This window comes from Neopelma chrysocephalum, unplaced genomic scaffold, assembly GCF_003984885.1.
Source record: "Neopelma chrysocephalum unplaced genomic scaffold, ASM398488v2 Primary Assembly neopelma1_84, whole genome shotgun sequence".
Classification (NCBI taxonomy): Eukaryota; Metazoa; Chordata; class Aves; order Passeriformes; family Pipridae; genus Neopelma; species Neopelma chrysocephalum.
Genome location: NW_020897746.1, coordinates 11,169,838 through 11,183,682, shown reverse-complemented (window position 1 = coordinate 11,183,682; position 13,845 = coordinate 11,169,838). Strand labels below are relative to the sequence as shown.

Genomic DNA, 13,845 nt, shown 5'->3' with positions numbered 1-13,845 from the left:
CCTGCTGCTCAAAGAGCAGGGTGTTCAGTGCCTGTCTGCAGGGCAGGATCATCATCGGGAACCCCACCGCCACCGACATCATGAATCCCACTCGGATCATCTCCGTCACCAGGTTGGAAGGGAAGTTCATTAGGACATTCCCAGCAATGGCTTCGGTGTAACTCACGTAGCCAAAGAAGCCCACCTAGGGAAGGGAGAGGGTGGGCTGCACTCCAAAGCACTTCACACGTGCTCCTTATGGAAGTGGGGAGGACGGTGACCTCCCATGGGAGCAGCCAGGTGGGAGCACAGGGTGTCCTCCATGGGAAACCTGCCAGCAGCCCCAGCACCCCTAAAAGCTGGGACAGGTAGTTAATGAACAGTGGCACCTGCCTAAAAGCAAGCTTCTCACCAAACACAGGGGGTTTCCTGGAGGACACACTCTCCTTGCTGCCAGGCCCATGGATTGTCCCTCTCCAATGGAGGGGCTGTCATGATTCCCTGCAGCAGCCTGGCTCATGGGCCAGAGCTCTCCTCAAGAATAATTAACCCACTTTTATTAATTGCTGCCTTATGAGGCATAACTTCCTTCACAACAGGCTGAAAAAAAGCTCTCCCAAACTCTGGGAAGCATCCCCAGCTCCAGGCTGGGCCTGGCAAGAGCTGGGCCTCCACCTGCCTCCACCCAAGGAAAACGTGCCATGCTGAAAATTTGGACTCTCCCAAAGGCCCCTGTGCTGTCGGGTTCATCACCTCCCAGATAACTCTGCTTTCAGCACCACGACTTATCTGTCAGAATAAATACAGATAAGCAGAGACCAGCCCTGGCTGTAGATAAACCCTCGTCCCTCCAGCCCCTCCAGATTTCTGGCAAGGGAAGAGAAGGGGAAGCTCCTACCGTGATGTAAAAGGTGGTGACCACGTTTAGGGAAGAAGCAAATATGGAGCTCATGATTTTGACAGACGGTTCATCCAAGCTGTCATAGGTAGGCAAGACCTGACTGTAGAAAAGGGTAAATTATTTAAGGAAACCTGCAGAAAAAGAGAGAAAACCCTCACTTCCAGCCCGTTCCCTGCCTCAGCCCAGCAGCAACGAATCCCTGACACCTTCCCGCTCCGGAGCATAAACACCCGCCGCTATTCCACAATTTATACTGCTAATGCCAAGAGATTTCAGAACACTCATAACTTTTAAGTGTTGCGAAAATATTCCTGCTCTCCCCACCCCACCACGTGGAGCGAAACGTGTGATGTAAACATTGGGGTTCAGAGAGGGCTGCAAAATGAATGACCGTTTGTTCCCGGGAACGCGGGTGGCTCCGGGCCAGCCCCAGCGCCGGAGATTATTGTTCTTGGAGCTCTCCGTGCTGATAATTAAAGCAACACAGTGTTTACAGAGGAAAAGCGGGAAGAAGGTTGGAGCATCCCCCTGTCTAAGGGGAAAGTTAAACAAACAGAACGGAACGCAGCAGCGCCTGTCCTACTTCGGCTCCGCTCACAGAAAGCCAGGAGCGCCGATTCCCCGGGATTTGGGGTATTTACAGCCTTGGAAAGCGTGAGGAATGTCCTTTTCTGACATCAGGTGCATATTTTAGCAACTCATTAACCTCTTGTTACTTTAATTCAAGTGGCTACATCCTGGCTTCGTGTTACTGAAGGAACTCTGGGGAGAAGCGAGGGGAGCCTGCAGGGAGATGGGAAGGGGTATCCCCGGCTCCAGTGGGCAGGAAGCCATTCCCAGAGAAGTGTGTCAGGGTGAGGACAAGCAGAAAGATCCTTAACCCTTAATCCCTGAACATCAAATGGGTCTGCACAAAGGAGGCTGAGCATGTCAGCTCTGGGACCCACAGGGGCTGCAGTTCCTGGCCGGGATCAAGGATGGCTTTCCCGGGAGTCTCTCCATTTGGGATTCCTCCCTGCCCTCACCACAGCCATTACATTAACTGACTACATCCCAAAATTCTGCCCCCCCGAGGGGAAGGGTCCAGCCAAACATCCAGGCTGGCAGCATGGAGGCTCTGCAGTGTGGGATGGTTAAAATGGTGATTCAGAGGTTAGCCAAATTAAACCTACATAGCTGAGAATACACAGAAAGATAAAATATATATATAGAGAGAAATAATATATATATATGGATAGAATATATAAAGAAATAAAACATATATATATATATATATATATGAAATATTGCCTGAGCTGGGGACAGTGTATTTTCCTGATGGTTGCTAAAAAACACCCAGCTTTAGGTTGGGTTTGCCACATAAGTGCTGCCATGGAGCCTTTATTTAGGTCCACACACACTGGTCCAGACCAAACCATTTCCCTGCATTTCCAGCTCCCAGGAAAATTCTGCTGGGTACTACTGCGTGGATGCCATAAGGAAAAAAAAATAAAGGGATTTGTTAACAAGGTAAAGCTGCAGGAGAACACAATTCTCTTTGCCAGTTGTGATGGAGACATTAAACAGCAAGCCTGGAGCCGGGGTAGGATCCGAGCTGCCAAGAGAACCAGTAAGTGGAAAATGATGATTTGGATCTTGCAGTGGGTGTAAACACAGCAGCCTGAACAAATTTTATCTGTCACATTCATTTACTGTTGGCATGAGACCCATTTGCTGGAACTACAGGGGGGAAGCCCAGTTCTGCCAGGCTTCCAAAGGAGGATGGTCCTCCCAGAGGAGGCCAATCCTTCCTGTGTCCAGGGCTGGATTTACACCGTTTGGAGCTGTCACGATTCTGGCCAGGCATGGAGTGCTCACGTGCCATTTCAGTGCAGCAGGGAATGCTGCTGGAAACATGGAATAGCCTGGTCTGTCCCCACCTTCTTCCACTTGTCAGCACAAACCCTGCTAAAAACAGGGAACTGGAAATAGCCTAGTCTGCTCTCACCTCCTTCCACGTGCCACTAAAAACAGGGAACTGAAAATGCAGGAACAACCCTCCAAAGCCAACAACTGTGCCATCTTCTGAGCGTTCTCCCAGGAATTTGGGGGAGCAGAGCAGCCCCCAGTGTTCAGTGCCCTGGGGGGGACCCTGCAGCCATGGGGTGACACTGCTGCCTTTCCCGGTGCTACATTGTTCCCTTCAAGAACCGGGGGAATTTCATCCCTCGTGCAGCTGCACCAGAAGCCCCGTGTGTCACACTGAGGAGCTGTTTGTCCCAAGCAGTCTCGTGTTGCTCAGCTACAATAACTCCCAGGTGAAATGTAACTCCCTCCCCGCCTCGGTAACAAAAGGGTCACGACTGAATGAGAGCCTGAACTTCAGCGGGCTGTAAAATACTCTGATGAAAATAAAACACCAAACCAGATGGTATCTATCCCTTGCAGATCCTCCTGACCCTCTGCCCTCACAGAAACTCACTGCGGGAACAACTGCCAGGGGTGGGGATGGCAGGTACTTACGACTGACAGGCAAAAGACATTCCAAAGATGGGGATGCAGCGAAAAATGCCCTCCCAGCGCGTGTAACTCACTCGCTGCAGCCACTGCCCGCTGAAGAGCCCGTGCTTGAAGGACGACAGCACAATCTGCAGCCAAGGGAGAGAGCAAGGGTGAGGGTCCAGCCCCAAACAGCTCCTCGGCAGCAGGAATGCCAGGGCTGGGATAAGAGGCAGAGTGTGGCAGCTCTGCCAGGAGCAGCCCCACAGCCCCAGCTCCCATCCCACCTGCTGAGCTCCAAGGGCCACCAAGGATCCCAGGGAGGATTTTAAAGGATCTGTGACATTCCCCCTTCTTTGATGCCGTCAGACATCACAGCACACATCAGGGTGGGACAATTTCCACTGACACATTTAACTGTGAGAATTATTGTTCAAAGCAGCCTCTTCTGTATGTTTTTTAACGTGTTTTTAAACCCAAACGGGAAGTGACGGTGGCCTTGGAGGATCCTGCTCTGCAGAGACAAAGGACCCCAAACCAGGATCCCACTTGCTTCTCCAGAGGCATCTAACAACACCAGCTCACCAAAGAGAAGGATAAACTTCATGGAAAAGGGGAGAGCCGAGGCCGGGGAGCTCCTTTGTCACAGACACAGGAATTGGCAGGGGTTGGGTTGCACAGGAAGCAGAAGGTAAATATGTCTGAATGCCTGTTTATAATATCCCTGGATGGGGGTTCTAATCCCCAGAGGTGATGTTTTGGTCCAGTCAACTCTCATGAATGTTGTGGGTTTCTTAAAGGCACAGCTCCTGGAATGTTCCACACCTCCCTGTGGAAGCAGGCTCCGAGGTGTGACCCTGCACAACACACTAGAAAAGTTGTATGGAAAGAATTTCTACGCCTCCCTTTCCTTCCAGCTCTTCCAGTCCTGAAATTTGGGCGAGACAGGGCTGGGGCTCCATGAGCAAACCACAGGAGCATCCAGGAGGTGAAACTGGTCATGAAAAAGCACAATTCAGTTTCACCTCTGAGGAAACGGGGCTTGGCAGAGCCAAATGGGCCAGTTTGGGCATCATTCCACTCCCCCTATGGCATCAAAATGGTCAAGAGTCTGTCCAACTCAGGGAAGAAATAAAAATATGTATTTTCTAGAAACCTCTAAGAACAAGTTCACACCAAGTGCCAAAACAGAGCTTATGGAGCTGAAGAAACAGAACTGCTGGTGTCCAACAAACAAACCTCTCCACTTCCACCAGTTCAGGAGCACAGGCACCCAGATCCCCAGTTATTCCCAGCACTAATTATCAGGAAGGACATTTTAAACTCAAGGCCTGCCCCTGCAGGGAACACCTGAGTTAAAACAATAGGAAAACAGGATCCCCAGTGTCCATACCCACCACAAACATGAACACAGTGTAGAAGATGAGAGCCATGGCACTGAAGGACTGGATGGAGGCCATCATGTTCCTCTGGAGGCTCAGGGGGAGGACGATGCACAGGGAGACAGCGAAGAGCAGGACTATCCGGAAACTGCCCGACACCTGGAAAAGGGACCTGCATAAAGACCTGGAGCAGGGCAGACACCCAAAACATCCACCAAACGAGCAAACCCTGATGTGGTTCATTCTCCCAGAGTGAGAAACAGCTATAAAGCGTGAAATTCTGTGACTGCAGGTGTTTAAAGATCCGATGCTGCAAAGCCAACGTTCCTTGGGCTCCGTCTGTGATGAGCTGAGACAGTCACTGGGTGCCACTGTTGCTCTGCAGTGTGTGACAGGTCCGAGGCAGAAGAATTTGGGGGGTGGGAGGGGGGTTAAATGCTAATCCAGCACAAGCTATTTAGGTATTTTCATGCAATTAAATAAAAACTAAACTTACTCGGGGAAACGAGAGATTGAAGTCTTGGAAACTCCGATCCAGAAAATTAATCAAAGCCTCACACTGGTATTTATTAAAGCAGAACACTCGGAAATATTTAATACCTAATTTGGCTGTGGCCTCAACTCATCTTTTCTAACTTCACAGTCCCTTAATCTGAGCTTAGGAGCATCAGGCAGCGCAGATAACAGCTCCACCAAAAATCCTTTTGCTTCCCAAATGTCCTTTTGCTTCCCTGCATGGCTCTTGTACCAGCTTCCAGCCGTGCCCACGAGGAGCACCTCTTGCCTCTGAGCATCCTGAGCCAGCACCAGGCTCATCACACGGCTGAGGAGGCAGGAACACAATGACTTTGGCCACCAAAACAGCCAGGGACAGGACAAAAACCCCTCCTGAACCGAGTGGGGAGAACTCAGGCAGAGGAATTGCCTGTCGCTACCCACTGGGGCTGGAATTAAGGCAGGAAGCATCATCTCCCCAAGGAATCTGCTCCAGAATTAATAAGGGAACAAGTTAAAAAGAATTCCTTTGATGGAAATGCCTTACTGGAGTTTTACAGCTGATTGTTCACCATATGTCTGGGCTTCCAGGACTTCCCAGAGCTGAAGGCTCCGTGCTCCAGGCATCCCGCAAAGCTCTCCATGAGGGGACCCCAGTGGAGTGCTGAGCACACTCCAAGGCAGGAGCTGTGCTGTATCCAAGGAACACACAGCTCAGTGGAAGATCTGGGAGCACTGTGTGCGTGGTAGGTGGGATTTATTCACCTGGAATCCGAGCAGCCGCGCAAAGAAGTTGGAGCCCAAGTCGCCGATGACGACGTAGAAAGCGATGCAGGTGCCCAACATCAGCCCAATCATGCTGCAAACAGAAACAGGGACAGGTTAGGAGGACCTTGGGAAGGGCAGGACAACCCTTCTGCACTCAATCCCAGTAAAACAACCATCAGAGAACCCCCCAGCCACACTAATCACCTCGGAGATGTAACTCTGCTAACGGACCATGCACTGGTTTAACTGCTGTTTGGAGCCATGGGTAAAGAAAACAAACTCCAAAAACCAATCTTGGAGATGGCAAGAACTCCTTCAGTTCCTGGAAAAACCTCTAAAATAATCAGCACGAGGCTCTTGGAGCCCACACCCCACAGCAGAGCTGTGCCATGAATCTCCATATCCAGTGGGCTCTCCAATGTCTCTCCACACAATGGACCAAACTTTAATGAAAAGATTGTCCATGAACTGCTTCTCCTCCCACTCTTGGACCACTTTCCTTCCCAGTTCCAATTATAGAACATCCCCGTGGCAATTACAGCCACTGCTTGCACGGACAAGTAACATCTGAGGAATATTCTGTGTATTTTTAGTGCTGTGCAGCAGTTTGCAGCTGGGGTGAGGGAAGGAGCCACCACCACTGCCTGGCCTGGGCTCAAGATGCCTGGAAAAGAATCCCTGCTGGAAAAAGCAGGGCTGTGAGGATGTCCCATCACCTGAGATCTGCAGGGAGCTTCTCCTGCACTGGGGTCACGGGAGGAACCAGAGTCCATCCCGAAATGAAGACAGGATTCCCCCTCAAGGCATCTCACAGCAGGGATGAGCAGGACCAGAGCAGATCCACGGATCCAAGGAACCAAACGCTCCCCCTCCCACTCATTCACAGCACTCTCAGCAGGGATGTCACCCCTGGAGAACAGCCACAAGTGCCATGCCTGGGATTTCACAGCAGAGCAGGAGATGAGCTCTCTCCCACCTTCTGTGCTCCCACTGCCTGGAAGGTGCTCCCGGCTCCGCCTGGGAATGGGCGGGATATGCTGGAGGTGACACCTGTGAGCTGGGTTTAGGGATCTCACTGAGGCTCCTGCTACATTCCAGGAGGCAGCAGGGCTGTGGGGACCAGAGGAGGCAGGAGGGGAAGGAAGGAGGACAAGGCTCAGAGCAGGAGTTTTCCCCAAACGAACCCAAACTGTTCACGCTTTGAACAAGCAGCAGATTTACCTTGTTTCCACCAACATTTTTCCTGCTTTTCCATAGGCATGAAATGCTGGCATAAAATGGAAAAAAAAGTGGAAGTTAGTCAAAGAAAGGCTCAGAACAGGGCACAGAGGCCAGTTCAAAGTTGCACACTAACAGTGACACAGGGCAGTGCAGCAGGGCCCCACTGCTGGTGTTTGGGGGCTGTTTGCCTCACCCTCCCACTTTCTTTTTCAGCCATTCCCTCTGGGAACTGAAAACCACATAAGACAGGAACAAAGATGAGGAAAAGCCAGCGAGCAGGTTCTTTTTTTTTCTATTTAAAACCAGAAGTGGTGTGAAGCAGCAGCCACACATGGCAGCCATTAAAGGCAATGGGAGAGAAAATATCCCCGTACAAGATTCTGTGTGGCAAAAGTTGAAGTGGTGCAGAATTCCAATCCAACTCCCCTCTTTATTTTTATCTTCCCCCTCGAACTGGGCCGCCTGACACGGCTGGCTGGGAGAGCTGAGCTGGTGCCCAGAACGTTCAATCCCATTCCCAGAATACCCAGTGCTCCCAACCCACACCAAAGGGCCGCTGCCAAGGCTTTGCTTTTCCCCCCCTCCCATCCTTGGGCTGGAGCAGAAAATGCTCAGTAGTCCTTAAATCATTGGGTTTTCTCTCAAAAAAAACAATGCCAAGAAAACTCCACTTCTATTTTTAGACCCTGCTGGGCAGAATGGGAACGGAGAGCTCCAAACCCAGACCACAGTGCCCAAATCTGTCCAGCATGAACCCACCAGCCCGGAGTCCCCTCTGCCTTCCCTCAAGGCACAGCCCAACATTCCTGGAACCCGCCAGCACACAAACTCGGATCCTTTCTGGAAGCTTCTTCTGCTATTTTAAATATTAACTTCAACTCTCGATTCCCTTGGACTCTGCTTCGAGCTAAAAATTCAGGAAACGAGATGTTCTCCCACAAAATGAGCAAAAGGCACGGCAGGGACCCACAGCCTGGAGAGGGGACGTGGGGGAGCACCCGAAATAGCTGCTGGCTCCGTGCCAGGGCGGTGGGACAGCAGCCACCAGGCACAGCGCCCGGGCACCGGGAACGGCCTCCTCTGGGAATCCACAGCCATGGGGGAAAAGGCAACAGCCCTGGGGGGGGGCCAGTCCCACACAAAGAGGGTCTGGGAGGAGGGAGAGGAGTGAGTCAGAGGAAAATATCCCTCCTGGAGATGGGTATTAACAGGCTGAGCTCCGGGAGGATCCAACGGCGCTCCATCCTTCCGGCACACGCAGCCAGGTGCCCCTGGGTATGGACACAGCCACTGGTGGGGCTGGAACCAACCCATCTCCTCGATTGTTTGGAACTGATGTTCAATGAGAACATCTCCTAATGCTACACCTCATGTCCCCACCTGGGGACACGGGAAAAATTGGATCCTTTATCTTCTCCAGGAGGCGACGACTGTAAAAGAAGTGGTACAGTGGAATCCTTGGAATGGGACCTCTGGATGCCCAGGCTGGGCAGAGCTGAGCCTGCTCAGGAATCAGAGAAGCCTTTTAAACCCAGGGTGGTTGCTGGGATGGAGCTTCAGCGGCTCCCCTGTGGGGCTGAGCTGCCCCAGGGCCAGCACAGCCCCTGCACAGCCAGAAGTGAGGGATTCACCCATCTCCTGGTTGAAATCCATCTGGGAACTGCATCCTGCTTCCCTCCTCGCCCACACACCTGCCTGAGGCCCTTCCCCTCTCTGCAGCATTGATGGCCCACCCCCAGCCCCAGCCCCAGCCCGGGCCAGCCCCTCCTTTGTGCCGCTGTCCCTCCCTCCGGAAGGCAGCGCCTGCCCGAAGGGAATGTGCACAACTCTCCTCCCTGGCTCAGCGCTGCCAAATCCTCCCACGGCATCGGCCCTGGGGCTGCCAGGAGCGCCCGCAGATGTCCCCGGGTCCGGCCCGCGGGGACAAAGGGGGGTCTGTGTGGAGCTGCCCGACCCCGGAGCATTGGGATGCGGCGCGGGAGCGCTCCCGGGGCTGTCCCCGCCCCTGGCTCCTCTCCCAGGGCGCGGGGAGCGGGCACAGCACGGCTGCCAGCCCCCTCGTGCCAGGAGGAAGCTGGGAAGCATTACTGGCCCTCTGTATATTCCAGCCCCTTGGCTGGGGAGCATGCAGAGGATCCCTTTTCCCGGGACACGCTCCAAGGTGGAGGGGACTCTGTGTACTGCGGGAAGCAGCACACAAAGGCGTGTGGAGGGGGCCGGGGGGGCGGCACCGGCAGCTGGAACGGGGGCTCCCCCTTCTCTCCGGCATCACAACAACCCCCAGGACCACGGAGCTGCTCCAGCTTTCCCGTTCCTAGCAGCCGGGATGTACTTCCCGGGAGCAGCACCTCGGGCACCCGGAGGGAGGAGCAAACTCATCTGTCAGCGCCCTTGTACCAGGGCAGCGCCAGCCAGCGCCCTCCTCCCATGGGAAAATAAGGGAAAACAAGGAAAAGGTGGCTTTTCCTGCTGTTTCACGTGCAACGGAGAGCCCTGGAAACCTCCCCACCTCCTCCTGCCCCCCAGGTCAGTCAGGATTCCAAGAGAGGCCACGGGCTCCTGGCGCCAGCACCGCGCTCTGAGGGCGGCCAGGCCCTGCCAAAACCCACCCAGGGACCTTCCAGATGTTTCTGGTTTCTCAGCCCCTTGGAAGCTCGCGCTGTTTCCTCTCTGCTGAGCCATAAAGGAGCTCCCAGCTCGGCTCCAGGCAGCCCAGCTCCATGCCAGGCTGGCAGCACCCGCTGTCCCGGCAGCGCCGGGCGGGGAACCCGTGCCCAGATCCACAATTAATTCATCCCAGACCCACAACTAATTCATCCCAGACGCCTCCCGGGAGCTGGGGTTTGGATCAGGCGGTGCTGCACCTCCTCCCCTGCCCTGGGGAGCCAAAACAACTCAGCACCATTAGCTGGGCTGTCGGGGGCAGGATCAGACCCCGGCGCTGCCCCGGGGGAGAACGGGAACTGCAGCAGGAAAACATCGGCTGTTCCAGCAGCAGCGGTGGGAAAATGGAAATCGGGAGGCCCAGGTCACGCTGCAGGTGTAAGAGCCAGCAGGGAGGGCTGGGGAGCAGCCCTGGGGCAGGGGTCTCACCCAGGCCGGGGTAGGTCCTGCGCTTGCAAAGGTTGGCCGACTTCACCAGGAACATGCAGGACTGGTGGGTCATCCACGAGCAGAAGATCAGCAGCACAGCCCCCAGGACGATCCCACACTGGAACAGAGCACAGGGGGAAGAGATCAGAGGGAGGTGAGGGGTCAGGCCCTCCCTCAGCACCCCCGGGTAATTCCAGCCACGCTTTTCCCTGTTTCACGGAATTCCCTCCCTTCCCCATCAGCTGGGAGGGAGGTACCAGCTCCATATCGCTCTCTCCACAGCCCAAGGACACAGGGAACACACTCGTGTTTCCCACAGCCCTCAGCTGCACCAGTTCAAGCTCCCAGGAGTGAACTGGGAGCGCGTTGTGGAGCAGAACTTCCCCCCTGGCTCATCCCCCAGCAGGTCCAGGGAGCACAGACAGACCCCGAGGTTCCACCCCTGCTGTAGCTTGATAAATTAACCACTCCTTGGTATCCCAAACCCCTCACCCAGCTCCTGTCCTGCCTCCCTGTCTGCACAGGGTGGGAACCACGGGTCACTTTTCAAGCAGGTGACTTGGAACAGGCCCAAATCCTGATCCCAGCCGCCCTTTTCCCGCTGTTTTGAGGCGGGGGGGCCCTGGGAATTGGACAGATCCTGGGGTTGAGGCTTGGGGGCACAGCAGGCATTTGCAAACGCCTCCAAATCGACTCGTGTTTGCCACGTGGACAAATCTCTCGATTTAGTTTTTCCTGCTTCTCACAAGAAGGGCAGGAATGATCAGCTGGAGACCCCGGGGAAGGGGAAAACACAGAGTTTGGTTTAGAGATGACCAGCTGGAGACCCTACCACAAAGAAAAACGCATTGTTTGGTTCAAGGGAGGCCTGATCTGAGTCTTCAGCGTTTCCTTTGCTGACTTTCCTCTGCCGACCACTGAACCACCCCCCAAATTCGGACCGGGGAGGGCAAACGTGGCCTCTGCCTGCCCTCCCCCCGGGTATCCCAGAGTGGGGCAGTGCCCGCACGGGGGCTTTTGGCTGAGCAGGGCAGGGTCCGGCACAGCCGCCCCAGCCTGGGGACCACCGGCGGGACCACCCTTCCCCCCCAGGCGGCCCCGGGGAGCCCCCCCAGCGCCGGGGGGGGCGCGGAGCGGGCGCTTACCTGTCGGAAGCAGAAGGGCACGGTGAGCACGCTCACACCCACGATGCTGTTCACCACGTTCATGATCAGGCCCCAGTTGGATCCCGCCGCCGCTGCCGCCGCCATGGCCCGCGGCGGGGGGTCCCCGCGGCGAGGGGGGGGCCCGGTTTGTGGCCGCTCCCCGCGCCCCCCGGCCGGCTCGGAGCCCTTCGGTCCCCCTGGAGCCTCCCGGTGCCCCCGGCCCCCTCAGCCGCCCGTGCCCGCCATGGCCCCACCGGGCCCGCCCCGACCCGGCACCGGCCACAGCGGCACTTCCGCCTTCCGCCGCCGCTCCCGGAAGTCACGTGGTTCCCGCCGCCGGGCGGGGACGCTCCTGCCGCCTTGGAGGACAGTTCTCGCTGGTCCTGGGAGGCCGGGAGGGATAACGGGGGGTCCCCGCTGTTGGGGGCACCCCCGGGGAGCTCAGTGCGGTCAGGGGCGTGCGGGAGCGCACAAACACACACGCACACGCATGGAAAGCACATGGCTGTGCGCATGGCTTCACATGCATGCATGTGCACGCATGCACATGACCACAGCACTGGCATCCGGGCAGGGGTCCCCGGGGCGATGGTGGGGTCCCGAACGGCCCCTCGAGGGCAGCACATCCCCCCGGGAACCCCCTCCCGAGTGCACATCTGGGCACGCATCCAGCTGTGCACACACACAACGCATCTGCTCCCCATCCCAACCGGAGCGATCCCAAAGCCCACCGTAGATGGACCCCCCAGAATCCTGCAGGGCGAGGCAGAAAACCCAAGGAGAACAGCAGGAAAGCTGCGGGGGGCTGTGGCAGGGTCCCCCGAGGCCGTGCACAGCAGCAGGTCAGCGCAGCACACGCGCTCCCGTCGGAGCAAAACACGCGGCGCTCGTATAATTTGCAGCAATTGCGACTGGAAACCGCAGGAATTCGCTCTACAAAAGGTTTGCAGGGAGGTGAACAGGCGGCCTAATTCCCTCCAGGTGTGGCGCGGGTTCAGTAGCTCCGGCGGCGCTTTCCTGGCTCCTGTGCCAGAGCAGGGGCTGTGTCCATGTGTGTCCTCGGGCTGGGACGAGGGATCCCCTCGGGGTGTCACGGAGCCACTTTGGGGGTGCCCCCAGTGTGTTCTGCCTCAGCACTGCCAGGAAAAGAGCTCCAGTGGCTTCTCCATGTGTGAGTGGGAGCCCAGGAAGCATCCAGAGCCAGCTTGGAATTCTTGTGGGATGGGGATACCAGGGGAGCAGGCCCCACTCTGACACCTTCCCTGGGGATCTCTGTGCCTATCCCGAGGGATGGGGGTTTTCTGCAGTTCCAAACACTCCAGGGACAAATCCTGCCTCCAGCAGGAGCCAGGCTCTGTCCCAGCACTGCCCGTGTCCCTCCCCATCAGCGCCGGGGCAGATTCCCATCATGGACCTGCCAAGAGCAAGGGAGAATTCCCTGGAAAGTCCCAACCCCCTGCATGGCCAGGCACCTGCACGAGGAGCTGCCAGCTGGGATGGGGACCCCCCTGTGCCAGCACAGGACACTGGAGCCGGCAAAGGGCCCTTTTGGATTTGGCAGCCGGTGGCAGCGTTCCCAACACAGATCCACCGGGAAGCCTGGGTGGCTCAGAGCCCTTCCCAGTCCTGCCCCATGGCCCAGATTCCTCCCGCCTGGATTTGGAGCCCCGGAGACCAACCGGCCCCAGAGGATGCCAGAGCCACAATTACTGTAATTAGAAATGGAGGCTCAGGGCCAGCTGATCCCGTGGGGATTCCGCGCTGCTTTATGGAAGTACAAATCCCTTGGGAGCTCCAGGGGCCGCTGCTGTGTCGGATGCGACAGCTCCATGTGTGTGCACACGTGTGCTTGCACACCCCAGCCTTAGCTGAGCCAGATTCCCAGCTCCCACTGGTGATGCTGTCCCAGGAAAAGGGCTGGGCCCACCCCTCCTCAATGGGATGCAGGCACAGGGGCTCCCACCCCCATCTCACCCTTGCTCTCGGAGATTTTTCTTCAGGAATTCACCTCGGGGGTGGCTCTGGGTTGGGGGGGCTCCCATGAACCTTCCCACGGCACAGGGATGCTCTTCCCTGGAACCACGAGCACCCTGGGATCATCCCTGCCCTCTCTTCCTGGGGGACACAGCACATGGTCCAGGGGCAATGGGAAGGAATGGGAACCTCCTTTCCAGACCTGGGGCAGAGGCCACCCATGCCATGGTGCCCTTGAGGGTCTGCGCCCACCCAGCACCCCATATCCCCCCTCCCCATGGGGACCAGCACCCACCACCCCGCTCCCCACGGCCGGCTCCGGTGACAGACTCCTGGCAGATCCCAGGAACCACCCGGCAAGGATGGAAAAACATAAATTAAAACAAATTGCAGTTTTATATTGCAAATA

The 13,845-nt window shown here is 56.2% G+C and overlaps 1 protein-coding gene across 2 annotated transcripts in view; it reads right to left on the bottom strand.

The window, feature by feature from the left end:
• Positions 1 to 11,669, bottom strand: part of SLC38A10 (solute carrier family 38 member 10) — a 30,223-nt gene extending 18,554 nt beyond the window's left edge. The window contains exons 1-8 of one of the 2 annotated variants that reach the window (XM_027691673.1): positions 11,463 to 11,669; positions 10,318 to 10,435; positions 7,225 to 7,270; positions 6,001 to 6,094; positions 4,756 to 4,899; positions 3,383 to 3,507; positions 878 to 980; positions 2 to 184 (exon numbers count right to left, since the gene is read on the bottom strand). In XM_027691673.1, coding sequence (XP_027547474.1) covers positions 2 to 184; positions 878 to 980; positions 3,383 to 3,507; positions 4,756 to 4,899; positions 6,001 to 6,094; positions 7,225 to 7,270; positions 10,318 to 10,435; positions 11,463 to 11,567 — 918 coding nt within the window. In that variant the 5' untranslated portion in view covers positions 11,568 to 11,669. The remainder of the gene's footprint in view (position 1; positions 185 to 877; positions 981 to 3,382; positions 3,508 to 4,755; positions 4,900 to 6,000; positions 6,095 to 7,224; positions 7,271 to 10,317; positions 10,436 to 11,462) is intronic. The other variant, XM_027691672.1, reaches the window with a different exon arrangement.
• Between the last annotated feature and the right edge of the window lie 2,176 nt (positions 11,670 to 13,845).